We start from the raw sequence: 26,968 nt of genomic DNA, 5'->3' as shown, positions 1-26,968 counted from the left end.
TGTTTTCGTTGACATGATTTTAACCCATGCCTGTGTTGTCTGTCAAAATGTCTGATACACGTTGTTTTGTTAACGGGCCTTATTATGAGGCTGGATTGAACCTGGTCAAGTGGCATTTTAAAGCTAGCACTAGATTATGTAAAGTGTTGTCAGCTTAGTGGTTCAAACACACCCCCAAAGGTTAACAAGTGACAGGTAGGAAACTAGCTGTGGTGGGACAGCGATAAGACGTGCAAATATGAAGCGGTGACTGTGTGGCAAGTAAAAGTGCTGCATGTTGGGAATAAATAGGTTGAAAAAACGGTTGAACGGTTCAAGGGACTTGTCAAAATAAAACGTAACTTTTGCAGTTCCCAAATAATGAAATCATTCATTCTGCTTTTAGTAGATTTTTATTAAGGATTTATTGTCTCGCATATGTCAATGTACATATATAAACAATTGTGACAGTTAAACATTTTCACAACAATGTCTAAAAAAACACCTAAACCAGCAGCGCTTGTTTTCTAGCTGACAAATGTTGCACTCAAGGGAACAACAGACCCAGATATGTCACAGGTTTTTGCATTACACAGTCACAGTAGATATTCTCTTCAAACATGCTTATCAGCAACAAAAACTGCATTATTTTTTTTATTTGACTCCATTCAAATGTATGATTTATACTATAAAATCCAAGTTTTTAAAAATTCAACATAGAATGTACAATATTAAAAAATAACGACAACATCATAATAATATTTCGGAACGTTATATTTCTTTCTGAATTACACTACCGTTCAAAAGTTTGGGGTCAGTGAGAATTTTATTTTTATGTTTTGGAGGAAAGAAATCAATACTTTTATTTATCAAGGAATAATTAATTTGATCGAAAGTGACAGTAAAGACATTTATAATGTTACAAAAGATTCTAACCCTAACCCTATTCATCAAAGAATCCTAAAAAAAAAAAAAAAACTGTACAACTGACAGACCAACAACTGTTTCAACATTGATAATAATAATAAATGTTTCTTGAGCATCAAATCCTCATATTATACTGATTTGTGAAGGATCATTTGACACTGAAGACACTGACACTGGTGATGCTGAAAATTCAGCTTTGATCACAGGAAAAAATTACACTTTACTATATATTCACACAGAAAACAGCTGATTTACACTGGAATAATATTTAATACGATAACTAATTTTTGTTGTATTTTTAATCAAATAAGCGCAGCCATGGTTAGCAGAAGAGAATTATTTTAAAAGTATTTAAAATCGTACCGACCCCAAACTTTTGAACGGTAGTGTATATATTTTCTCCTGCAGCCGACAGAAAACAAGACGTGGCGCTGAGAGTCACAACAAAACATTTATTTACACTGACCCAAAACCAAAAACCCGACCGACCTTACCTAAAACATTAACACTATTAAACAGTAGAAAAATCTTTGAAGACCCTCGTTCCATTTGTCCTGAATGTTTGACCCAGCATCCCTTATCTTCCAATATTCTGTATCAATATTTTTGATTTCATGCATGGTTTCGTTCAGTATCTTGTTTTCAAAAACTCTGCTACACTTCTTGAGATAACTGTTACCTTTGCATCAGGTCAGGTCTGGAAATTATTGCTAGTTGACTGAACCTGTTGTCCAGATTGATAAGCATCTCTGGATGAAATTCATTCTCTGAAACAGAGAGTGCATCCAGTTCGGCATTGTCCATAGCTTGTCCTTCATCTGCGTAGCAGTGCGGCTCATAAACAACAAACTCCTCATCACGGGTTTGGAGACCAAGTAGTTTCTGAAGAGAAGAAGGGGGGAAGGAAAGCGCAATGAAAATGGTTGACCATCCTGTCAAACATTTGAACATGTTTCTTATGCTCTAAAGGTTCTAAATGCTTCTAAATTATTAATGATAAAGAATGAGTAGATGTGTCCAATCCTTTTGATTAGTAGTGTATGTTGAAAGAAGCATAAAATCACCTCGTTGATGACAACAGCAAGGTTGTTGCTCAGGTAAGCCGCATTGCCGTAAAAAGCACTTGATCTGATACTCGATCGCTGCTTAAAAAAACACAGATTATGATGTAAGAAAGGCTGAGCTGAGCTGATGTTTGCATATGTTATTATTATTACTGTCACTTCATTCTTACTTTGAAATTTTCTCTGTATGAACTTCTTGTGGAACTCTAGAAAACACACATAGCAGAAACAGTCCATCACAAAACCAATGAAATGACCAAAACTTTGGAAACTTGCTGTGGTTGTAATACTCACCCTATGTATTGAGCGTTTGAACATCTGGTCGGTGAAGACTGGCTGTGCAGCCACCTGTTTGTTATGTATCACCTGGATATTTTGAAGCAACAAGATGATTAAAAAAAGTTACATCTCCTGTATATGATAGCAAACAGCATGCAAAATTACACTTTAAAGGAGTAGAAATAAAATTGAACTGCTTATTAACTGTATTTTGACTTGAATATTTCAGTTTGAATTACTCATGAACAAATAATCATACACATAACATACAGAAACATTTCCAGAAATGTTAGATGATATTATTTATATTTGAAATAATTTTGAAAGATAAATATTATTTCCCAGAATGCTCTAATTAACCCCAAAGTCAAACATGAAGAGCTTTATTGTTACTCACGGTTTGTGATGTGACCTTCTGGCTTGAATTTACATTTGTAGACTCATTTATGCCAGTATTTACGTTGGAAGAATCTGTTTTCTGAATGCCTATACTGGAAGGAACCTTTATGAAGACATTCTGATGATTTAAATTAAAACAATCATTCAAGGCAACAATGAATGTTTTATATAAACATGAGTTACACTTATCAATTCTTTACACTTTACAATAAGGTTCGTATAAAGTTAATGTGGTAACATTTTATTATACAGTGTTTCTTACAAATCACTGTAATTTTTTTTCTACAAATAACAAGAACTATGTATAATTTCAATCTTGTCAAAAAATGTCACATCAAGTACATGTACACCATACAGTACTTTTCAAAAGTTTGGGGTTAATTTGAAAGAAATTACTAATTTTATTCATCAAGGACATATTCAATTGACCAAAAGTGACAAAGACCTTTACAATGTTATAAAAGCTTTCTATTTAAAATAAATGTTTTCTTTTCATTAATAAATAATATGTAAATATGTATCACAATGTACCCCCTCCCTCTCCCAGAAAACAATAAAAAATAAATAAAGCAGCATCAGCATCAAATCAGCATATTATAATGATTTCTGAAGGATCATGTGACAATGAAGATTGGAGTAATGATGCTGAAAATTCAGCTTTGATCACAGGAATAAATTACATTGTAAACTATATAACAATAGAAAAGAGAAATTACCATTAAATGAACAAATGCTGTACAATAACTGTTCATTATTTCATGTTATTACATAATGTTGACATATATAACCTTGTTGTAAAGTGTTGCCTAAAACTGAATAAAATGCACCAATTCAAATATTACTGAAGGACCGCTACTGTGGGTTGTGTAATGAAATTACCATGCAGTCTGTTCCTGGATTTTCCGTATTTGTTTTGATGAGACGACCAACGCCATCGTCCATTTCAATCATTATTTTATCTGCCTTGCAGGAGATCAGAAGGACCATCAAGCACATTGCTGAAAAAAGAGATAATTTCTGTTTACCTTGGTACAACCGTGGTTGGATTAACAGTGGAAGACTGCCAGAGATCGTTAGTCATAGTGGAAAGGTTGAGTGTTTATGTTCCATACAGAGAATCTTGCATTGATTCAATCAGTACCGGAGCCCCATGGGGTCCAGACACACAACTTCAATCTCTCCGGAAATGGGTGCCATATTGTCCCATCCATCTGAGTCAATAGGTCTATGAACTGGCAACGGATGAGGTGGAGCAGTTGTAAGGGTTAACAGGAGACTGAACAAAATCATTGTTGGACAGTAGGAAGCTATTAGTATTAGCATGTGCTGTCTCTCCTGCACACGTCTCAGGACCGCCCAGATCAGTGGAAGAGGAGGGTAAGCATATAGCAGGAGATCTGGCCACATGTGAGCAAGGGCTTGTACTTGAATTAGTACTTGATTCTGCTCAACCATAAGGAACAATGTGTTATTGTCCTGCTGGCAAGGAGGTCCACTGACACCATCCCATACCTCTCCCAAATTGATCTAACCACTGCTCTGTGGAGACACCCATCCACTGAGCTCAGGCTGCAGCGAGAAAGGGAATCCGCCACACTCTTGCTCTGACCAGGAATATGCATGCATTACAGTAGGTGCAGTGTGTTGTTGTTGACTGCTTGTCGATGTTAGAATTAACAGGCCGTCCCACTGCAATGGTAACTTCCAATGCTACCTGAATACATTGTGTGAACACACATGGGGAGAGAGAAAGTCCAAAGGGAAGGACACAGTATTGGTATGTTCTGCCATGTAATCTGGATGTGCAAATATGCATCCTTTAGGTTTACGAAGGTGAACCACATGCCGGGTTCAACAGCACGCAATACATCTACCACATGACATAAAATGCAGAAAGGAAGATGTTTGAGGTGACTGTTCAAGCATCTGAGGCCGAGGATTGGTCTGAAATTCCCATCCTGTTACTGAACAAGAAAGTGTTTTGAATGGAAGCCCCTGGGGTGGATCTGAAGCAAGAGCCTGGCAAAGGTAACAAACTACTTTGGGCCAATACAGGTACACAACAAGAGTCTGTTACTGGCTTGAAGACAATAACCGTTTTCTAGTGTATCGAGGAGCCACACATTGTTTGTAATGTCCCTCCACTGTTGCATCTGAGAGACTGAAAAATGGACTGTCACAGACCCTGCGGGATCAACGGTGGCGAGGGGCATTTCTCCTATATAAATGAACACATTTATTAGAAGGAACAAAAAACAAGAATCACCACTTGACAGGGAGGTCCAAATGTTATCACAGCAGCCAAACACAATACTCTGGTAAACCAGTGAGCGTTCTTTAGATCAGGCCTAGAAATCACATACAAACACTACTAGACCCGGTAAGATGGTAATGAGTACCCTGGTTAACTAATAAGTTCTACTAACATTCACCTCAATACTGTTGGATATTCCCCTGACGAGAGACCCTGAATAACCAATGAGTCCTTTAAGTCAGATAAATCCTTGCAGATATATCCCCTGCGGCGATTGCCGAACAATCTGTGCACATTCGAGCATATACGATTATGATAAACGGTAGCATATATGGATTCCGGTATGTCATTGATTAGAGTCACGTGTGACTGGGTCAACATGAAATTCTCATAAGTGTACGCTAGTGCACACACTTTTCCACTATGATTCACCATCTTTGGCCTGGAACAATAAAATATAAGTGTATTTCTCAAAAGCATATATCATTCAAAAACCGGTTTCTACAGGTTTCCACAGCATTTTTGTTGTTGGTTTACCACACCTTTAAAGTCCCTGTAAAGTCAAAATTAAGTATGTGTTCTGAGGTTGTCACACCACAGAAAAATGTGTTATTAGCCACCCAGACAAATTTGAATGATAAAAAAAGCCGGCAAGTACATAAAATAAGCTATCACAATCTTGAAAAAATGAGCAGTATTCTCTGCTCTCAAACGCTAGGGGCGTGTCAGCTGGCTGCGCTGAAACCACGCCCACTCGCGGGAAAGCAGCCGATGGTGATATTAAGTGATAGTGCTTTCGGGACGGGGAGATGAAGGCCGAGGCGGAGATAGTCGGTTCGGCCCCATTCACCGGTAACAGCGGATTATCAGTGAATCCCAGTTGTCTCCGACGAAAGTTATAAAACTATCCCGTGTAAAATGATCACTTACAGAGACGGGTGTTGGTGGTGATCCTCAGCTCTACATCAAGGTTGGCTCTTCAAATAAATTAATCTCCCCCTTATCTTGATGTGATCGTTTTCAAGAAATTTAAATAAAGACACCGATCTGTTTTGTACATGATCACATCCAGGTAGTAGCCTACGCATTTCCGTGTCGAAGGCATGTCTAGCTAGCAAACTGTAGACTGTAGTAACTAATAATAATACTGACAGTAACTCGCGATTGAGCGACAAACTGATGCGAATGTGCTCTATTGTTAGGGGAGCGGACAGCCTCAGTGGCCTCAGTGCGTCATCAAGTAGGGGCGTGTCCAGGAGCTCAGGGGCTCCAGTGCGTCATCGAGCCCCATTTTAGCCCCGCCCAAAAAATCCGGAAAATAGCAATGGTGAAAAACTGTTTACTCCACAATTCAGTACTTCACAGTTCACAGTCTTTGTAATATGTTTTAGCAATACATTTCTAACATTTATAATGGGTTTAGAATTTTTTTTCAGAATTGCCTTTACAGGGACTTTAATGGTTGGATTGACTTGTACTGAAGGATGGGTTTTTCATGAAACTGTTTCCTTCATCACCTATTAGGACTGTTAATACCATCAAAACATTTTAAATCACTGCATTACCTATGAAGATCAGAACTGTAAGAACAACGATCCAGGCTGCAGCAGGTCCCATTTGAGCCATCCGAGCCATCCTGACATGGCAGTTGGGAGTGATAGAGCAGTCACACACTGTGACCAACAGGTTTTGGATGGAGGACAATCCCTGCTGGTCTAATATTTTGATCTGGAGGAGGTGATGACCTGAATACACACTTTGTTCTTTTACAAGACTCACCGTTGTGCCTTCAAGAGAAAAATATGTGTTAGTATTACTGCTAAAAGATACAAAAATACAACCTCAAAGAGGTGGTGGAAGAGCGCTGTCTTTCTAAGGGGGCTTTTACACTGGGCTCGTTTGCTGCGGTCCGAGCCCGAGCGCCCCTTAGCCCCCCGGTTTGTTCCCGGCGCCCCCTGCAGCGTTGGTCTGGTTTCACACTCAACTTGATTCTATCAAACCCTGGTGCGTTTGCGTGCACATTACGTCATCGCAAACATGCACGGTGCATGATAGAAAACAGAACGCGGGTCAATATTGTGTTTTTTTATTAATTCGCTGCTATTATGCGCAGTTGAGTGAACAATACAGGTTTACTGTGCGTGTGTCACATAAGGTGTCCTTCTGCTGCTTGCAAACGGACTCTTTTGAGGAGACAGAGGATTTCCAAATGTGTTGCCCTGATTTCACGTGCAATGCACAAATACACTGCCGGCTCACTCTCGCTCGTATCCAAGGTAAATCATCAACACTATCATCCCTTACAAGTGTTTTATTTAACTGAATACATCACATTAAGCTAAAACGCATGCGCAGGTCACTTTACTTCCTGAACAAGTGGGTACCCGAGTCTGTGTTGCTTTCACATTCACGCGAACCGCAGCACGGTTCGGGAGCAACCGAACTCAGAGCGCCTCCTCCAGGTAGTCTCGGGTTCGGTACCCCAGTGCGCACCCGGGTCCCATGACAGCGTTCACATTAGCGATTTGTCATGCGAACCGTGCCCCGTTCCGAACTAAACGGCCAGTGTGAAAGCCCCCTAAGAGATCTCTGGCATTATTTGTAGGGATGTGCACGAATATTAAAATTTTCGAATATTCGATCTGTAATTATTATTCGAAAAATAAAATACTATTCGAATTTTACTACATTGCTTTGCTGGCCGTAAAGGCAGTGAATCCATGATAAATCCCAAGCACTAACTCGCAGTTATAATTAAATGCACTGGGTGGTGCTGTGGAGTGTATTAACAAGTTGTGTGTATTTGATCACATAATGTTGTCGTCTGCCTCGCGAAGTTTGGAATTACTTGAAAATGATCTTACTAAATGGAATTACTTTTGATCGAATTAATTAATTAATCTGAGTTACAATATCATCACCACAATGAGAAATCACATGAAATCCAAACAGTCGAATGAGGCAAGATAGCTGTCCATCACTGCATCACGACTGCAGGTAAGCGCAGCTGGACCCCGCGTGATCCGAGATGATAACTTATCTTATAGCAAAATGATTTTGAGACATATACTTCCTTTAAGTTTCGTTGAGGGAGACAGGTTTAAGAACAGAAAACGCAAAGTGCTGTTAGAAACTTAGAACACCGTTATCTTTGTGTCTGAAGCGTCTGTCAGCAAAGCGCCTTTTCTCCCTCGAGCATAAAGTGCTGGCGGCGCCCCTGCATGTGGATATTGTTTTTCTCAATAAAAACGTGAAACAATATAAACACGATAATCATATGCTGACTCGTGTGTGTGTGTGTGTGTGTGTACGTTCTGTACGATATCTGGCGCAATCTGCTTTATTAGAGTTTTTTTCCCGTTCGCGCTGCTTAAGCATGCTTTTATTAATGCTTTTGTTTTTTATATTTTTTGTTTACACATAGGCCTACTGTTTAATGTTTTCAACTAAAAGAAAACTTTAACATATATTGTAAGCTTGTTGTGTATATTGCCTAATTGTAAGCTTGTTCAGAAATGGTGACAAAAACGTGAAAAAAATGTAACTTAAAAAATAACGTCTTTTTCATTAAACGTCATTTTAATAAACGAATATTCGAATATTCGATTTTTATGAGCCCGAATATTCGAATGCAATATTTTTGAAAAATGCCCATCCCTAATTATTTGTCTAGAGCAAGGGAGCCCAATCCTACTCCTGCCGATCGACTGTCCTGCACAGTTCATCTCCAACCCTAATCAACCACACCTGAAGCAACCAATTAAGATCTTCAGGGTCACTTGAAAATGAATGGCATGTGTGTTTGATTAGGGTTGGAGATGAAGTGTGCAGGACAGTCGATCGGCAGGAGTAGGATTGGGCCCCCCTGACCTAGAGTAACGTAACATAACACTGTTCATAACTTATTTTACTTCTGTGATGTGTTTTCCAGATTTAAACAGGACATTCAGTGAGGAATAGTGTAGGGTGGATTGGGATGAGTGAAGTAGATGGTGGCATTACCATGGGTTGGTTCAACTCTCCATTTGTCCTTAACATCTCCTAAAAGCTCATAGTGGAAAGGTGAACTGTGTGGAGGAAGGTCCAGGTCTACAGCTGTGATGTTGGCCACTGTGGGCTCTGTATCCAGGCACATGTTGAGTGCGGTCACTTCCAGCATTGGTACGTTATCATTTTGATCATTCAGGTGAATAAATAGAGTTCCAGTGCCTGTCAGCGGTGGGACACCTGCCAATCGGAGACATGGGGTAAACAGAAAATCATTTGGAGTACAAAACATGATAATGTCATCCATGATCATTCATGAGTTTAGCTTTCTTAATGATGATAAGAGGACAGTTGTATCACCCTAAAATTTCTGACACTGACTGCTACATAATGTCCTGCAATTGGCGACAGACCTTGTGCAATTATCCTAAGTCTGGTTACACAAGACTAAATGGCTAGATCATTTTTTCATGCATTTTCCGCTAGATGGATGTTAATGTTGGACCCTGTGTGGTTAATTACTTCATTAAATTTAATTTGTAAATAATTGTGTAAATAAAATAACTTATTTGTCCAGGTATACTTTAAGTATAAGTTTGTGGTCAGTCATATTTCTCTTAAAGGGGAAATGAAGCAGTCAGTCAAGTTTACATAATTTACAAGATGGATTACCGCTATAATCAAAAATTATATAAGAAACATGACAAATGTTAACATATAAAAGAAAAAAGAAACACCGTTATATCTTTCGCGGCAAGGGCGCCGCCATTGTGCAGTATTATAACTGGTGACGTCACGGGGTTGGTTGGCTTTAAGCCTGGAACACACCAAGCCGACGCCGACGAACTAGCGCCGATGAAAGCCGACTGTGTTGTCGCCTCTCGTTGCCTCTAGTCGGGGTAAAAAGCTGCACTTGAACACACCGAGAGAACTACAGCCGACTGTCAGCTAGAATGCGCGTTCTGCGCCTACGTGTAAATGAGACAGCTGTCTATTTCTGCAGATATATTCTCTATATTCGTCATTCAAAAAGGGGAAACTGTCGGCTGCAGATACACAAACCATAAACAAAGCAGTGCGTGCTTACCGTTTTAAATATCAATCCTGCTAAACACTTTCTTTATTCCACTCCGCTCGTGTTAATATTGAAATATTCGCCAAGGAACACCCAGGTAAGATGACGTAACATAAGAACCCCAGATAGCATGGTGACATTGATACAATGTTGAGTTTTGATCTAAACCATCATTTTGGTTGAGATTGACATTTCAATGTTTAAAGTGTGCTGGATCAGCATTGACATTTTGATGAAAGCCAACAACACACATAAGTGGAGACAGTGACATTGAACTAACAGTGATTTGTAGTTGATGAGCACAAGATCATTTAGGCGTATCTCTGCAGAACACTAGTGGGTGTTTCTCGATCAGTGGGGCGTTTTCAAACCACAATGGGCATTTTCAACCGCTTTACCCGATTTGCTGTAATCCACTGTGGGCTTGGTTTAAGGGTGGGCCTTCATGATTTTAGCAAGTCTGTTGAAAAATGGTTGAAAAACATTTACCTGTATTGTAGTTTGAAATTGGCCACTGATTGGTAAACGCCCATTTTGTCTTTGCATGTGCACTTTTCAGTAGTCTAATGCTTCCTCATTAGAGAGAAAACAGGTGCATCCTATACAGAAGTCTTGTTTGTTGAATCACCTGACATACTTACACGACTAGCAGAGTTTCAAACAATGGTGCATCTACCTTATTTCTCTGTTCCTTTGTTTTGCATGCTTATTTGCGTTTGATTTGTGTTGTTACTCACTGTAATTAGATTACAAAGTTATTAAAATGTTTGAATAAAGCATCTATTTTTCTACATTCTTAAAAAATGCATCTTGCTTTAGTAAAGTTTATTAGGAATTTCCTGAATAAAGTTATGTCATTTAACAGATTTCTTAAGGTGCAAGAGACATGAACATGAGCAAGAATGTTAACATAGCCCATGTCTTGTCTCGGTCAGTGCTTGCATGCAGAACACATTGCTCCTTTAGTAGGAGTGAAGGCAGATGAAGATGGACAATTAAAAAAGCACCCTCCTGAAAATGCTGACATTGATCATACATTGAGTTGTTGTCGACAGCATAATCACCTGACCTGGGACTTGATGATATCCTGTATCTTATCACTGCTTAATCAGGTAATCATTCATATTCCTGAATCTGTATTAAATTTGAGAAATAACTGATTTCCATTCAGTTTAGCTTGTTTCCACTGAAACACACACACACAAAAAAAAGATCTAGTGTTTATTAAGAAACTGACTGACATGGCTATTTTGTGATATTTAAAGAGATTAGGGTCTACATAAGGTGAATATGCAGCTTTAAAGGGATAGTTCAGCCTGAAATTAAAATTATGTCATCATTTATTTACCCTCAAGTTGTTCCAAACCTGTATGAATGTCTTTCTTCTGCTGCACACAAAAGAAGATAGAGTGAAGGATGTTGGCAACCAGACAGTTGATGGTAGCCATTGACTTCCATGGTAATTATTTCCTACTATGGAAATCAATGGCCACCATCAACTTTCTGGTTACCGACATTCTTTAAAATTTCTTATTTTGTGTTCAAAAGAAGAAAGAAACTCATACAGGTTTGGAACAACTTGAGGGTGAGTAAATGATTACAGAATTTCTCTTTAAAGAAATTTTCATTGAAAAAAACTAAGATATTTTTTATTCTACAAGATAAAAGTGTTATTTGAATGCTGTAGTTTCACAGAAAATGAACTGAGATGTAGTTAATGGCTATAGCTCAGAGGTGTTTGTTCCTCTTCATGAAGAGTTTAGCTCCAGCACCTGGAAGTGTTTATTGATCTGATGACCTTGATTAACTGCCTCAGGTGTGTTTAATTAGGGCTGGAGATAAAATCCGACACCCCTGCTAGTGTTTTCTTTTGATATTAAAGCATAGAAATAAATAAACAGAATTTTATGATACTATAATCGTAGTTAGAATATTTTGTTTTCAGTGACTTTAAAAAAAAAAAAGTGAATCATATTGTGTTTAGTATATTAACATTATTGAATGTGACTATGTATTACAACTGAATTGATTCGTTCTTGAGTAACATCATGCTTTCTTTTTCAGATTTCAGAGAACCCAAAGGAAAAGAGGCAGAATCTGATGATGCAAGACAGATTTTTAAAAACCTGAACCGCTGGACCTGTAGTTATGATGACATCAGACTTCTGAAGCCAATTTTATTTTTAAAGGTTGAAATGCTTTTGTCCTATTTCTCCCCCTTTCTTTTAAAAAAAGTGATATTTTAATATATTTGTTGTCATTGATTGATTGAATAAAATAAATTGACTCAACTGCTGGAAAGGTGTCATTTATATTTTAAAAGGTTTTCGACAAATTTTGAAATGGTCAGGAATTTGTTGACGCACCATTGAAGTGTGATTGAAATATTAATGTTGTTTCAACATTAATTGGTACATCAGATGGCAACATTGTTTGACATTCCTTTTCAGTCTTTCAACAAAATGTATTTGGAATCAACATCACATTGTAACATTGATCAAACCATATTACCAAAGATTTTTTTTTGTTAATTTCAGTGTTAATTCAACAGCAGTGATTTAGATTCAACATCATAGTAACGTTGATTCAACAATATTACCATTGATTAGTTTTGTTAATTTCAATATTGATTCCGCATCAGTGATGTAGAATCAATCATAGTGTAACGTTGATTCAACAATATTACCATTGGTTATTTTTGTTAATTTCAATATTGATTCAGCATCAGTGATATAGAATCAATCATAGTGCAACGTTGATTCAGCAATATTACCATTGGTTATTTTTGTTAATTTCAGAGCTGATTCAACAGCAGTGATGTAGATTCAACATCATAGTGTAACGTTGATTCAACAATATTACCATTGAGTATTTTTGTTAATTTCAATATTGATTCAACAGCAGTGATGTATAATCAATCATAGTGTAACGTTGATTCAATAGCATTACCATTGATTTTTTGTTCAACATAGTTTCAACATTAACTGAGGGCGCAAAAGTGATGTTGATAAAATATCACTTTGTAATGTTGAATCAATACTAGGGATGGGCGATATGGACTTAAAAATATATCACGATATTTTCTGCCATTTATTGCGATAACGATATCAATGACGATATAAATACAATACCATATTCACCACTGTTTTTGGCTACAAGTGATAGCTGCATGCAAAGTAAAATGTACCCTTCACCAAATAGGCTCCTATAAAATACCAATTACCATACATAAAATAATAATCAAAAAACAGTAAAACAGTAAACACCATCCCTTGCAGAAATGGAAAAGTTGCATACGTTTCTTCTGTAAAAGTGCAGATAATGTTTAAATAGTGCAACTATACTGAAAAACATCACACAGTAATAATTCAAATCATTTACAAGTTTGAAATATAAAAAATCTAACAACGAATAGTTATACTAATACTACTACGAATTCTGATACTAATAACAATATAAACCACATTAAGGATTGATGAGCTGCTGGGTTCATGAATATCATCACGTCTGCGTTTGCGCATTAGTTTCTGCTTGCTCAAAGCTGAATAATTCCAAATGAACTCCATTATTTTTACAGGAAAATACAACAAATAATATAATTTACATGTAGACGTCATGTACACTTCAATTCTGCGTGGTATGTAAGACTCTCTCTCTCTCATCGAGTGCGTGAGAAACACGGAGCGCTCTCAGCAGTGACAGCACGTCATGCGCCTCAGTGTTTACTGCGCGTCAAATACACTGTGTATTCATTGAGATGAACTGATATAGTGGGCTTTACGGATCACTTGACGGAGAGCGACACTCTCAAGCGCTCAGTCAGTGTTCGGCGAGATGGGCGGATGAAAATCTGTGTGTACCAGTTCCAGATTGTAGAGGTAGTTACTCGTTTAGCGATAAACTTCACCCATAGACAGTAAAAGAAATGGACAGAGCCATCTCATTGGAACTCAGTTGAGACAGTTGAAGCCCATTTTTAGCGATTTCTAAGCACTTCGGTTCCTGACGCGCAGACTCAGACCGACTCAAACTAAGCTTGATGACGTGAGCAACCTGTCTGACAGACGTTAATCTTCTAGTAGCTGTGCCAAGAGGAATCTGAATCATTCCCTTCCGAAACTTGCAGAGCCGGAGATCGTGAGTATTAGCTGTCCATGAGCTCGCAGCAGGAGCAGCTTTACAACTCTCTATGGGCTTCTCCCTTGACTTTATGCCTCGACGTCCCCCCGATTGCGCGCGAGTTTCTACTTCTGTCTATACGGTAATTTCTGTACAGCGCGACAGAGAGTCGAGTGGTTATGACGCAATCGTTAGCCTATTTTTACTAAATCTGTTTCTACGGGGCCATAACGTAACATAGAAGGTAATGGAGCCCTTTATACATTGTCGTGTTTCTTTAGAAATAAATAATGGACAAATGGAGTCTTCAAACGCCTCAGATGTAAAGTTATTCGCTGTCAAAGTGACGCCAAAATGAATGGGAGTCAATGGAAATGCTAACGCAAGTGAAGTTCTGCTACAAGATGGCGGCACCCGGCCGACTTCAACTTCCGGTCGATGGATTACCCCCTTGACTTCACCTCAGCTCCACGTCCGCCTTCCGCCATGCGCGTGAGCTGCGAATGCGTCCCGTCATAGGCTTTATCGTTATTATCGCGGGGAGACTAATTCTTATCGTGAGGAAAAATTTTAACGATATATCCCAAACGATAATATATCGCCCATCCCTAATCAATACTATTACCATTGATTTTTGGTTGAATTCCCAACATTATTTCAACATTAACTGAGGGTGCAAGAGTGATGTTGATAAAATATCACTTTGTAATGTTGAATCAATACTATTACCATTGATTTTTGGTTGAATTCCCAACATTATTTCAACATTAACTGAGGGTGCAAGAGTGATATTAAAGCAACATTACTTTGTAACGTTAATTCAATGCAATTAGCGTTGACGCATCAACACTGAGTCAACATTGTTTCAATGATTACATGCTATCTGGGAACAGCCTTCTATCTGTAGAGTTTTGACTTCTTTGCTCGCTGTTTTGCTATTATTCTCGTGCATGACTCTTTCACTAAGCTGAACAGCCAATCAGAGTTCCCTCTTTCACCGACGGCCCGACGCCGATTCAACATGTCGAATCGGCCGAAACAAAGCCGACGAGGACCAATTTCAGCCGACGGCACGGAACCGTGCGGAACACACCGAGGAAACTCAGTCGGCCGACGCACAAAAACTGCCCGACGGCCGACCGTTGGCTTGGTGTGTTCCAGGCTTTAAAGGCTCTGTGCTGAGTTCAGTAAAATACAGTGAAAGATGCTTGTAAGCTGGTCGATCCAGCGAACAACTAACGTCATTGTTAGCTAACAGCTGTAAGCATGAACTAGCTAATGATATCTTAGTGTTTAGTGAACTTTATTAGTACCAGACAAAAAGACGACGTCTAACGTTAACAAACTGCACATGGAAACATATTGTTCGTGATGTCTGCAATCATATTCCTGTCTCTTGTCAACACCATGGTTGCAATACATGGTCAAGATCAGCGTCTTGACAGCAGATGGATCGTGCTATCGTGGCGTAATAATCTGTTTGGTTGTAAAATGTATTACCTGAATGAAATGAAATCGAATGTATCGTCCTGTGGAATCATTCATTCACAGACAGCATACGAAGATGTTCAACTAATAAAGATCTTCATCCCTGGCAAACAATATGATAGATTTGCCGATTTGCCTTCACTAGACTGTAACAGGTCCACGGCCACTTCATCCAACGCTCTTGATGTTCTTAAATCTTCCTGTTACAACTCCGAGTCGAGTGATTGTGAATTGAAAGCGCTTAAGTGATTCAGTGCGTGCAGGAAACTGAACAGATCATTCAAACTGATTCGCGAACCGATTTAGACAGATCTGCCAACTTGTTTGATGAACAGAATCGAGAAAAAAAAAAAAAAGAGTGATTCATTTGTTAATTGAGCATCGCTCGTGAGTCGTGCCCATAAAAAAAGATACAGCCCAAATGGCCCAAATCTCGTTATATGCAGGGATGCAAACGGCGCACTTTATTTTAATACAAACATTAAATGCGCAGTTTATTCCAAGCGCGCTGTATCTTTTTTTATGAGCACGAGCGATGCTCAATTTACAAATGAATCACTCTTTTGTTTTTCAATTCTGCTCAAAGACTTCATCAAACAAATTGGCAGATCTGTCTAAATCGGTTCGCGAATCAGTTTGAATGATCTGTTCAGTTTCCTGCACGCACTGAATCACTTAAGCGCTTTCAATTCACAATCACTCGACTCGGAGTTGTAACAGGAAGATTTAAGAACATCAAGAGCGTTGGATGAAGTGGCCGTGGACCTGTTACAGTGAAAGCAAATCGGCAAATCTATCATATTGTTTGCCAGGGATGAAGATCTTTATTAGTTGAACATCTTCGTATGCTGTCTGTGAATGAATGATCCCACAGGACGATACATTCGATTTCATTTCATTCAGGTAATACATTTTACAACCAAACAGATTATTACGCCACGATAGCACGATCCTGCTGTCAAGACGCTGATCTTGACCATGTATTGCAACCATGGTGTTGACAAGAGACAGGAATGTGATTGCAGACATCACAAACAATATGTTTCCATGTGCAGTTTGTAAACGTTAGACGTTGTCTTTTTGTCTGGTACTAATAAAGTTCACTAGCTAAACACTAAGATATCATTAGCTAGTTCATGCTTACAGCTGTTAGCTAACAATGACGTTAGTTGTTCGCTGGATCGACCAGCTTACAAGCATCTTTCACTGTATTTAACTGAACTCAGCACAGAGCCTTTAAAGCCAACCAACCCCGTGACGTCACCAGTTATAATACTGCACAATGGCGGCGCCCTTGCCGCGAAAGATATACGGTGTTTCTTTTTTTCTTTTATATGTTAACATTTGTCATGTTTCTTATATAATTTTTGATTATAGTGGTAATCCATCTTGTAAATTATGTAAACTTGACAGACTGCTTAGTTTCCCCTTTAAGTCTGTTATGCTCACCAAGGCAATGTTTATTCGATCAGAAATGCAGTAAAAGCAGTAGCATTGTGAAATAATATTCCAATTTATCCCTGTGATGTAAAGCTGTAATTGCAGCATCATTACTCCAGTCTTCAGTGTCACATGATCCTTCAGAAATCATTCTAATATGAAGATTTGATGATTCAGAAACATTTCTGATTATTATCAATGTTGAAAACCATTAATAAACTGCCTAATATTTTTGTGGAAACAGTAATAACTTTTTCATCATTCTTTGATGAAAAGTTCAAAAGAACAGCATTTATTTGAAATAGAAATCTTTTGTAACAAAAATGTCTTTACTGTCATGTTGGATCAATTGAATGCATCTTTGCTGAATAAAAGTATTAATTTCTTTAAAAACCATCATCTTACCATCATCCACAGCATATAGGGTTGCTCTATAGGTGCCGTTCATCCCAAATGTCGACTCTCTGTCCAGAATTTTATTTGTGGATACTAGTCCAGTCTTTGCATCAACAGTTATCCATCCATCAATATCTTCACCTTTAACAAATCTGAGAATCGAAGAAACACCAGATGAATTCACCTTTGTTTATATGTGATCCTGTACATCCAATAAACTACAGTGGCATTAGTTTTACACATATTATTAGCTTCTCGTACTTAAATGTGTTTATATGGCTTCCGTCCATGTCTTTAGCAGTGAAGGTTGTAAGACTTGTTCCTGCTGCTATGTTCTCCATTATGTGGACATGTTTAACAGAGGGTATAAATACCGGAGGGTCATTGACATCTTCAACATAAATGGTCACTGGAATGGTATTATAGAGGTTTTCAACACTCATGCCAGAGTTTGGGGGTATTTTGTCGAGCTCCCACATAGCATTCGGTACTTGCTTTTTGACCTTACATGAAAAGTAAGGAATTTCGTTCTGCACACTGATGGATAGATTTTGGTATGCTTGCTCCTCATAGTCCATTTGCTAGGTGTTGGAATGTAAGAATGAGCCGAAAAATAAAGATAGTTTAGAGAAGTGTCAACGTGAATGTATGCATACAATTTTTCATATTTTTTTTTTTTTTTGTCAAAATAGTTCCTATCCCAGCAGAGGCAACAATATAACGACAAGGTCTTTCAGTGCAAACTCTGGTTCTAACACGATCAAAACATTTTGCCTACCTTAACAACTGTTAAAATCCCCTCGTTTGTATTAGGGTCTGTTTCAATTTTGAACTGCTCTTTTTTATCTCCATGGATAGTGTATTTGGCTTTCCAGGCTTTTGAACCACGGGTGTCTTTGTCTGTTACTTGCAGTCGCAGAACTTCAACACCAGTTTCTCGCTCCTTGACCTTCCCAGGTCCCTGAAACACAAGTCAAATATTTGGTTGGGTTTTATAGAACAATCTGTTTAAAAATAAATAAAAAATAAAACATTTAACAAGAATATCACAAGCATTAAAACTTGGAAACTTCCAGTCCAATATGAAACCTACTGTTTTGCCAGAGAACCCTGGAAGATTGTTGTTTTCGTCCAAAATATTGATTATCACTGTACTTGTACTTGACAATTGTATCTTTTCCCCTTTGTCCTTTGCTTCAACCAGGATTGTATATTTCTGAGCTTTCTGGAAAAGTTTAATTTAGTAGATTTATTGTGTAGGAATGGAGAAATATGTATAAAGCACAAAAAGGAATGCATGTTATCTGAATGTAATAACAGGTAAATCATTGTTACCAATGAAAGAAATTAGTTTCATACCTCATAGTTCAAACACCCTCTAAAATAAACTGTCCCGTATTCTTGTCCTTTTTGCTGCTGAATATAAAATTCAACATTATCTGGTTTTGGTGTGAAAGACTTGATTGTTAAATCAAACGTTCCATTGTTTGTACTTGAATCATCTTCATCAGATGCCACTACTGTCAGTACATCTTTACCTAGGAAAAAAATGTGCTACACATGAATGTAAAGTAATTTCTTTTCCCTCAAAGTATTTATTTAATATTGAAGAATATTTCACCCAGTCCTTATTTATTCTCTCTTATGTTGTTTCACACCTGAATGCTGTTATTAATGCTATACTACTACATAATCCAATCCTATCTGTACATACATGATTTTACATTGTATTTATATTGTTGCATACAATTGCATACAATCGTACCTGCATGCAATTACATCTGTAATGACGTCTAGACGTCTATATTAAACTGTTGACCCCTTAAACCTACCCATACTACCAAACCTAACTATTATAGTAGTTAAAGACACATCATATAAAGTGACCACTTTTTCAAATCTGAATTAAGACAGGAATTAAGACACCTTGTGTGCTATATTCTAAATATAGGCTAAGTTGTTTATAACAACTTAAATTTAAATAAGTTCTTTATTCATTGAAAATCCTCCACTCATATCTTGTAATAACCATGTTACAATGACTCAAATAAATTTAAATTTTGGTTGTATAAAAATAATAGTTGTGTCGTGTGTAACAATTCTAATAATTTATAAATGTTGCTTCTGTGTCATGAGATAAATATATATAGTGGTCTGCAACGACATTGACATTTTTTTGGTAACACTTTACACTAAGGTTCATTAGTTAACATTAGTTAACTACATTAGTTAGCATGAACTAATAACGAACTGCACTTATACAGCATTTGTTAATCTTTGTTAATGTTAATTTCAACATTTACGAATACTTTATTAAAATCTTGTTCACATTAGTTAAATGACTTTGAACTAACATGAACAAACAATGAACAGCTTTATTTTTATTAACTAACATTAACAAAGTTTAACAAATACAGCAACAAATGTATTGCTCATGGTTAGTTAATGTTAGTTAATACATTAACTAATGAACCTTATTGTAAAGTGTTACCGGTTTTTTTAAAAATGAATTGTTGTGTGTGAACTAATCATTCAATTTTACAATTTTTATAAATAAATGAGTGAAGTGCAAACTATACTGGGTTACCTTGAGCATGTGACTCATTTACAGTCACTTGATAGACCGACTGCTGAAATTTTGGAGCGTGATCATTTATATCCAATATTTGGATATGAACCCCGAGTCTTGCATCCACTTCATTGTTTGACTTGGTTTTTGCTTCAAATGTCGCCTGTAATTGAGTCCAGCGCATGTCAATATACAAGCCTTTTTTGCAGTGTATTTACATGAATTTCAATGCTATTATGAAATGAGTGATTTGTTTATTAGGGAGAACTTACTTTGAGAACTTTAATTCCTTGCTTATTTTCAAAGTCCACCTTTCTATATACTGAAACCTTACCATCTCTATCAATATCGAGAATACCCGTTGGCTCTAAATCCACACCCTGACCCTTTAGCTCGTATCTGACTAAATAAGACCTATCAAGTTCAATCTGAAACACAAACAACATGCACACTTAAATGTTCACATAATCATGATCATCCAGTACACATATGTAATGTGAAAAACATTATACAAATGAAAAAGAATTGAACGACAAAACTGGTAACTGTTTCTAACTCCGCTCACCTTGCCTAGTATATATGGAAATGGACCAGGGTGTTCTTCCTCAATAGTGAAAGACTCGATGATCCATGCGCGCTTCTGTCTTCCCCTGTCAGCCCACACACACACGGTCCAGGTAAACTGAGATAAAAATAAGTCGTCATAAGTAATGTTATGAAAGATATGTTATAAAGGTTATGTCAATGCGTGAATCTCACAAATTCCCAGTGGCACCTCATTGCAGTACACGAGATCCAGGGGGCGGAGTTGGATCCAGATCTAAGGGGTGGAGATGGGTAGGATTAGGGATGGGGTTAGGGATCAGGGGGTGGATTTGGGTAGGATTAGGGGTGGGGTTAGGGATCAGGGGGCGGAGATGAGTAAGTTTAGGTATATGTAAGGTGGGAGGAGTTGGATCTGGATACAAGTCCTCCCCTGATTTCGTGTTCTGCAGTGAGGACCATCTCCGAATTCCGGCCAAAGCATGTCCTATTTTACCTACACAGGGCCGGCCCGAGGCATAAGCGAACTAAGCGGCTGCTTGGGGGCCCCTGGCCACCAGGGGGCCCCCCAATCGAGTCGAAAAATCGAAAAATAAATATTTTTAGATGACTTAAACAAGTGACATAAATGAATGTATATGAATGAATGAATAATTCAAAACAAGAGAATTCTGATTTCATGATCAATATACTGCCTACAACTGCCACTGTATCTGCCAGCGCTTAAGTCATGCGCATAATATTTTATATCTGGGGGTGGTGTATTATTTTATATCTGGGGGTGGTGATGGCGCAGTGGTTAAGACACTTGCCTTTGGTGTGAGAGACCTGGGTTCAAATCCACTGTCAGACACCAATGTGTCCCTGAGCAAGACACTTAACCCCTAGTTGCTCCAGAGGCGTGCGACCTCTGACATATATAGCAATTGTAAGTCGCTTTGGATAAAAGCGTCAGCTAAATGAGTAAATGTAAATGTAAATGTAAATGCATAATCTACACACCTCGCGCGTGTATAGACAATTCGTGCGCAACTGCGTATAGTCACGGTAATGTTAAGCCATGTAACAAAAAAGGACGTATCCCTCTGGTGGCGAAAATAGAAAGAAGAAAAGGACAGAGGAGGAGAAAAAAAAGAGCAAGATAAAACTATATCTGTGTTTTTTCTTTTACTATTTATTAGAGAGTCGTATTTTTATATTGATCTAGATTTCTAGGCTTTACTGTTGATGTTATTTGTAAGCACCAGGGGTCTGAGAGTAACACAATTTTAATTCTCTGTATGTATGTACTGTACATGGAGTAGAACTGACAATAAAGCATACTTGACTTGATATTTGCATGATTATTTACGGTATGTTTTGTGCAGCAATTGACCCATTCCTATCTACGGCAAGCCCCGAGGGGAAAAATACAGCATACACACATACAACGAGTGCCAGTACATCATTACCGGTATTATAGTAACAGACTTTGTTGGATTCTGTCATGTACAATCCAACCAAGTCTGTTACAATAAGAATAAAAAAAAACTTACACTGTATTAAGACCGTTGAGAAATAATAATATTTTTAGTTTTCAACAATAATTGTCATTGTTGAACCCTTGCTCTTATTGGCCCTCATTTATCAAAAGTGCGTACACCAAATTTCCAGCGTACACCTGGCGTACACCCAAAACCACGGTGACTTTGAGATTTATCAATTTGGACGTTGGCGTACGGCACGCTCAAATCCTACGCCAGCTCAGGAGGTGGTGTACGCACGTTTTGAGTTAGTGCGGAAATGTGCAGAAAAACAATTCCTAACACCACAAAACGCACTGACAAACTAAAAGATATTATATATTATGACCCACAGTAAAAAACAACAACAACAACAACATAGTAATTATAAACTTCAGTGTTTATTTTTGTGCAACATGGACTTCAATGTTTAATTTGTGTGACTTTACCAAAGCATTTGATTTGTAGCCATATGTATTCCTTCAGTTGCGAGCCTGTGCGCTTTACCCTGACGTTTCATGGTTTGGCCCGGCAGGTGCGCACGGACTGAGTTCGGTAACGAAAGGCTTTCAATGACCAAAAAATAATTCAGACTGACAAAATAATAAAAAATACATTCTTCTTCTTTTAAATAATAATAATAATACAAATAATAATAATGACATTCTTCTTCTAAATAACAAAAAGCGTCATTAATAATACAAATCATACTAATAATAAGAAGAATATTACAAATTGTCATGCAATTATTAATGTGAATGAATGGTACTCCACATCACATCATCATCATCACTATTGTACACCCCAATACATGTAACGTGATTCGAAATTGAATGCTAATCATAGACTGTAAGATGCTAATTCAAAAGACGTGCTGTAAAATAATGCATTGTGATAGGTCATTTCGGCTCCACGTCAGAGAAGTTTCTCTTCTTTGCCGTCTTCCGTGTGTCCATGGCGTAAAATGAGGGCGTGGGGGAAGCGGAGACTTGAATATATAGGGGCGTGTTATTCTAATGACGATCGTTTTTAGCCGCGGGATTTATCAAGGGCAGGCATTGCGTACACCTGGATTTCAAAGGTACGCACAGCTTCATAAATCAGGCGGTGAGAGGAGTGTAAGCATAATCTTACGCCAACATATACGCCCGTTTCTACGCAAGAATGATAAATGAGGGCCATTATGTTTCTGATTTCTCAGTTTTGTCATTATTTTAGCAAATAAATTATTTGATATGTTTTGAGACAGTTTGTTTTAAGAAGTTTCAAAGAGTTAGTAAAAGAGTAAAATAAAAGTTAAAACTTTTTTATTTATTTATTTATTTATTTGAGCCGTTCACAATCATGTTCGTTACAGAAGTCTTAAGATTACACAATAATGGAAGCTCAAAAGGGGTAGGCTGAAGCAAGGAAGCTTATGTGCGCCTACCCCTAAGTTCAATACTCTCAGTACTCATAAGAAGATTTATGCCTGATGTTAGCAAAAACAAAAACAAAACAAGAAAACAAAACAAAAAAGACAAAAAAAACAAAACAAAACAAAATAAAAACAAAACAGAAACAATCATATCTGACACAACTGACATGACCAGTCTCCATATAGTTTGTTTCTTTAAAATATTGTTGTTATTATTATTATTATTATTGTAATTTTTGGGTAACCATATGTTTATTTTAATTTTTATCCATTCTATTATGCCAGTATTAGATTCAGAAGTATCATCATTATTAACAGTAATGTGTAAAAATAAAATAAATTTACCTTATACACATTATTTCTTGTTATTACCTTGTTGTCATTACTATTCTCTACATCAACTGGGTATACATTTGCAACATTCATTTTAATTATGAGGTGTATCCTATCTTGTGTTGTGCGTTAAAAAGCCAGGGTGTGGGCCAGTTGGAGAGTGGGTCTTAGCCCCCATCCAACAGGCTCGCCCAGCTACCCTAAATAATTGTCTAGGCGGGTGATGTTTGCAACCTTTGCTGTGTGATGCGTTTAAGAAGACGGTGTTTCATGAGCCAGTCTGGAGAAGGGGGCCCTTCACCCGACAGGTCCATGTCTCGTCTGCCCTAATTCTCTTTTGTTTATTGTGTGTTGCAATAGTAATGACAATGGTAATAAATAGCGTTAGTTTAACTAGTTTCCTAATTTTAAATATGATAGATCATATGGAGATATTGGTGACAGTAGCTGTGTCAGCATGATTTGATATATTTTACTCATTTTAATAGACAGTGACAGAAATCCTGCTTAGTGGTTACATTTGACATATTGCGTTTAACATTATATATTCATTTTAATAGGCAGTGACAGAAATACTGCTTAGTGGTTACATGTGACATACTGCGTTAAAATACTTTTCTTATATATTTTTTTGAAATGATGGAAATTTACAGCATTCTTTAATTCATCCTTTAAGCCATTCCATAAGTTCACACCTCTCCGAGTGACACATTGGCTCCTAAGGGTAGTACGAACACGTTGCACCTTAAAATTGAGCGTTCCCCGCAAATTATATCCGCCTTGTCTATTGATGAATAATTGCTGGATGTTGCTAGGAAGTTGGTTCGCTCTAGCTTTAAATACAATTAAAAGCACTTTTAGCCTTATTAAATCTTCAAGTTTTAGAAGGTTAGATTTTATAAACAGTGTATTAGTATGGTCCCTGTACCCAGCATTGTGCACTATCCTGATAGCTTTCTTTTGTAATTTAAATAAAGTCACTAGATGGCTACTGTAGGTAATTCCCCAGATCTCCGTGCAGTAACTGAGATAAGGAAGTATGAGCGAATAGTACAAGATAAGGAGAGCTTGTTGGTTTAGTAGATATCTACACTTATTCATAATAGCAATATTTTTTGCTAATTTAGTACGTATGCTGTTTATTTGTGGTCTCCAGCTAATATTGTGTCTAAGAATCACTCCTAGGAATTTATACTCTTTTACTCTTTCTATTTCGGTTTCGTTAATTTTGATTTGGAACTGTACATCCTCCTTATGTTTACCAAATAACATCACTTTTGTTTTCATTATATTTAATGATAATTTGTTTTGATTAAACCATTTTTTAAGTTTCTCTAACTCCGCTGTGATCTCATTCACAAGTAGCTGAAGATTTTTGCCCGAGTATAATATTGTTGTGTCGTCTGCAAATAATATAAGTTTAAGTTTAGATGATACATAACATAGATCATTTATGTACAACAGAAACAATATTGGTCCCAAAACCGAACCTTGAGGGACTCCACAAGTGATGCTTCTCCACCTTGATCTTTGCTCCCCTATCTGTACAAATTGCTGTCTATCAGTTAAGTAAGATTTAACCCAGTTATATGCAAGACCCCTTATCCCATTTTGTTGTAGTTTCTGTAAAAGCATTTCATGGTCTATAGTATCGAACGCTTTTTGGAGATCAATGAATATACCCACCGAGTACATTTTGCTGTCAATTTTGTCACTTATATATTCTATTAGCTCAATCAATGCATGAGCAGTTGACCTATTTTTTCTAAAACCGTATTGACTGTCGTGAAGTAAGTTATGGCTACTAATAAAGCTATTCAGGCGTGCAACAAAAAGTTTTTCCAATATTTTTGATAATTGAGAAAGTATAGAAATAGGTCGATAGTTTGAGAATTGATGACTATCCCCGTTTTTTAAATTGGAGTGACCTTTGCGATTTTCATGAGCTTAGGGACTTCTCCATTTAAGAAAGATGCGTTGCAGATATAGGTTAGAGGTGTTGCTATATTACATATTACTTTCTTAATTATGGCCATATCGAGCTCGTTCCAATCTGTGGACTTTTTATTTTTACAGTCATTGACAATATTAATGATTTCATTCTCATTTGTTGCAGTCAGGAACAGTGAGTGTACAATTTTGTTTGTGTAGCCAGCGTAATTATGATCTGTGGTGGCAATCTTTGATGCCAATTGTGGGCCGATGTTAACAAAAAAATCATTGAATGCGTTAACAAGTTTATCCATATTTGTTACTTTTTGGTCGTCTTTAATCATGTAATCAGGTAGGCTATCTATTTAAGTAGGCTATCTATTTTTTATTAAGTATTTATTTTGTATTAATACATAACCTCACTGTATTCATTTATAATGTATCATTAGTGCGTGATATTTGTGTCAATAATCGTCAAGCACATGTGACTCCGCGGAGGGGGCCCCCAAATCAAATTCTGCTTAGGGCCCCCAAAAGGCTCGGGCCGGCTCTGTACCTTTTCATTACCTTCAGTGCTGGGTAGATTACAAATTGTAGTCCATCCCTAAATACAATTTATTTTGACCTCACTTGTTTATCACATTGATTTGAGTAAAATCCTTTATCATGTTGATATAAAAAAAATACAAAGAGAAAGAAAAATTATAAAATGTTCTGTTCTTACTAAGACACATGGCAAAGGATCACATCAGCTTATCATTCAATGGAAACCAAACATCAATTGGCTAATTGTACATAAACCTGGATTTCACCTGACTTTATACAGTGTCATAGACTTAGTTTCTGCAACATAAACACTATCTGTCTAGGAATTTGAGCAGAGGAACATGAGCCGGCGTGATGGCTATTGCTGTATCACATCACACAGGCCTTGAACTCACCAGCACCAGGAGCAAACTGACAGGAAGGGTCTTCATGTTGAAGCAGATCGTCAAGCAATCCAGTGTGAATGAGTCTGAGTTTCCTTCTTTCTCATAGCGCAATAGTGTTGGCCGCTGCTCATATAACAGATGGGAGAGGGGAGGGAATATTCAAATCAGGAGGGCAGGGATTGGCTCAGTGCTATTTTACTGTCATTGATACACTATTATAGTTTTAGTTCATATTTTGAATTATTTGTGTGTGTGTGTTTTAATATGTCTATAGTTTTATTGAGTTTTAGTTTATTTAGGTTTAGTTATTTTAGTCCTTATCTTAAACTAAAC

At 37.4% G+C, this 26,968-nt stretch overlaps 1 protein-coding gene across 4 annotated transcripts; it reads right to left on the bottom strand.

Moving 5' to 3' along the window:
* Positions 1–1,338: 1,338 nt before the first annotated feature.
* Positions 1,339–26,768, bottom strand: LOC130104213 (cadherin-like protein 26). Of its 4 annotated transcripts, none has more exons than XM_056270687.1 (17): positions 26,645–26,768; positions 20,542–20,658; positions 20,249–20,404; positions 19,995–20,139; positions 18,767–18,945; positions 18,501–18,632; positions 18,186–18,368; positions 17,669–17,988; positions 17,417–17,559; positions 8,905–9,129; positions 6,468–6,689; positions 3,528–3,646; positions 2,647–2,766; positions 2,265–2,351; positions 2,141–2,176; positions 1,971–2,051; positions 1,339–1,788 (listed from the first exon to the last, which is right to left on the bottom strand). In XM_056270687.1, the coding sequence occupies exons 1-17, from the start codon at positions 26,678–26,680 to the stop codon at positions 1,582–1,584; spliced, it is 2,508 nt and encodes an 835-aa protein (XP_056126662.1). In that variant the 5' UTR covers positions 26,681–26,768; the 3' UTR covers positions 1,339–1,581. The 4 variants fall into 4 exon arrangements, with proteins under 4 accessions (XP_056126662.1, XP_056126664.1, XP_056126665.1 ...); XM_056270689.1 differs by having other exon boundaries at positions 1,971–2,048; XM_056270690.1 differs by having other exon boundaries at positions 2,265–2,336; positions 26,645–26,767.
* Between the last annotated feature and the right edge of the window lie 200 nt (positions 26,769–26,968).

This window comes from Rhinichthys klamathensis, unplaced genomic scaffold (assembly GCF_029890125.1).
Source record: "Rhinichthys klamathensis goyatoka isolate OS25496 unplaced genomic scaffold, OSU_Roscu_1.1 h1tg000305l_1, whole genome shotgun sequence".
NCBI lineage: Eukaryota > Metazoa > Chordata > Actinopteri > Cypriniformes > Leuciscidae > Rhinichthys > Rhinichthys klamathensis.
Note: the sequence above shows the minus strand (reverse complement) of the source record. Positions and strands in the feature narration are given on the sequence as shown.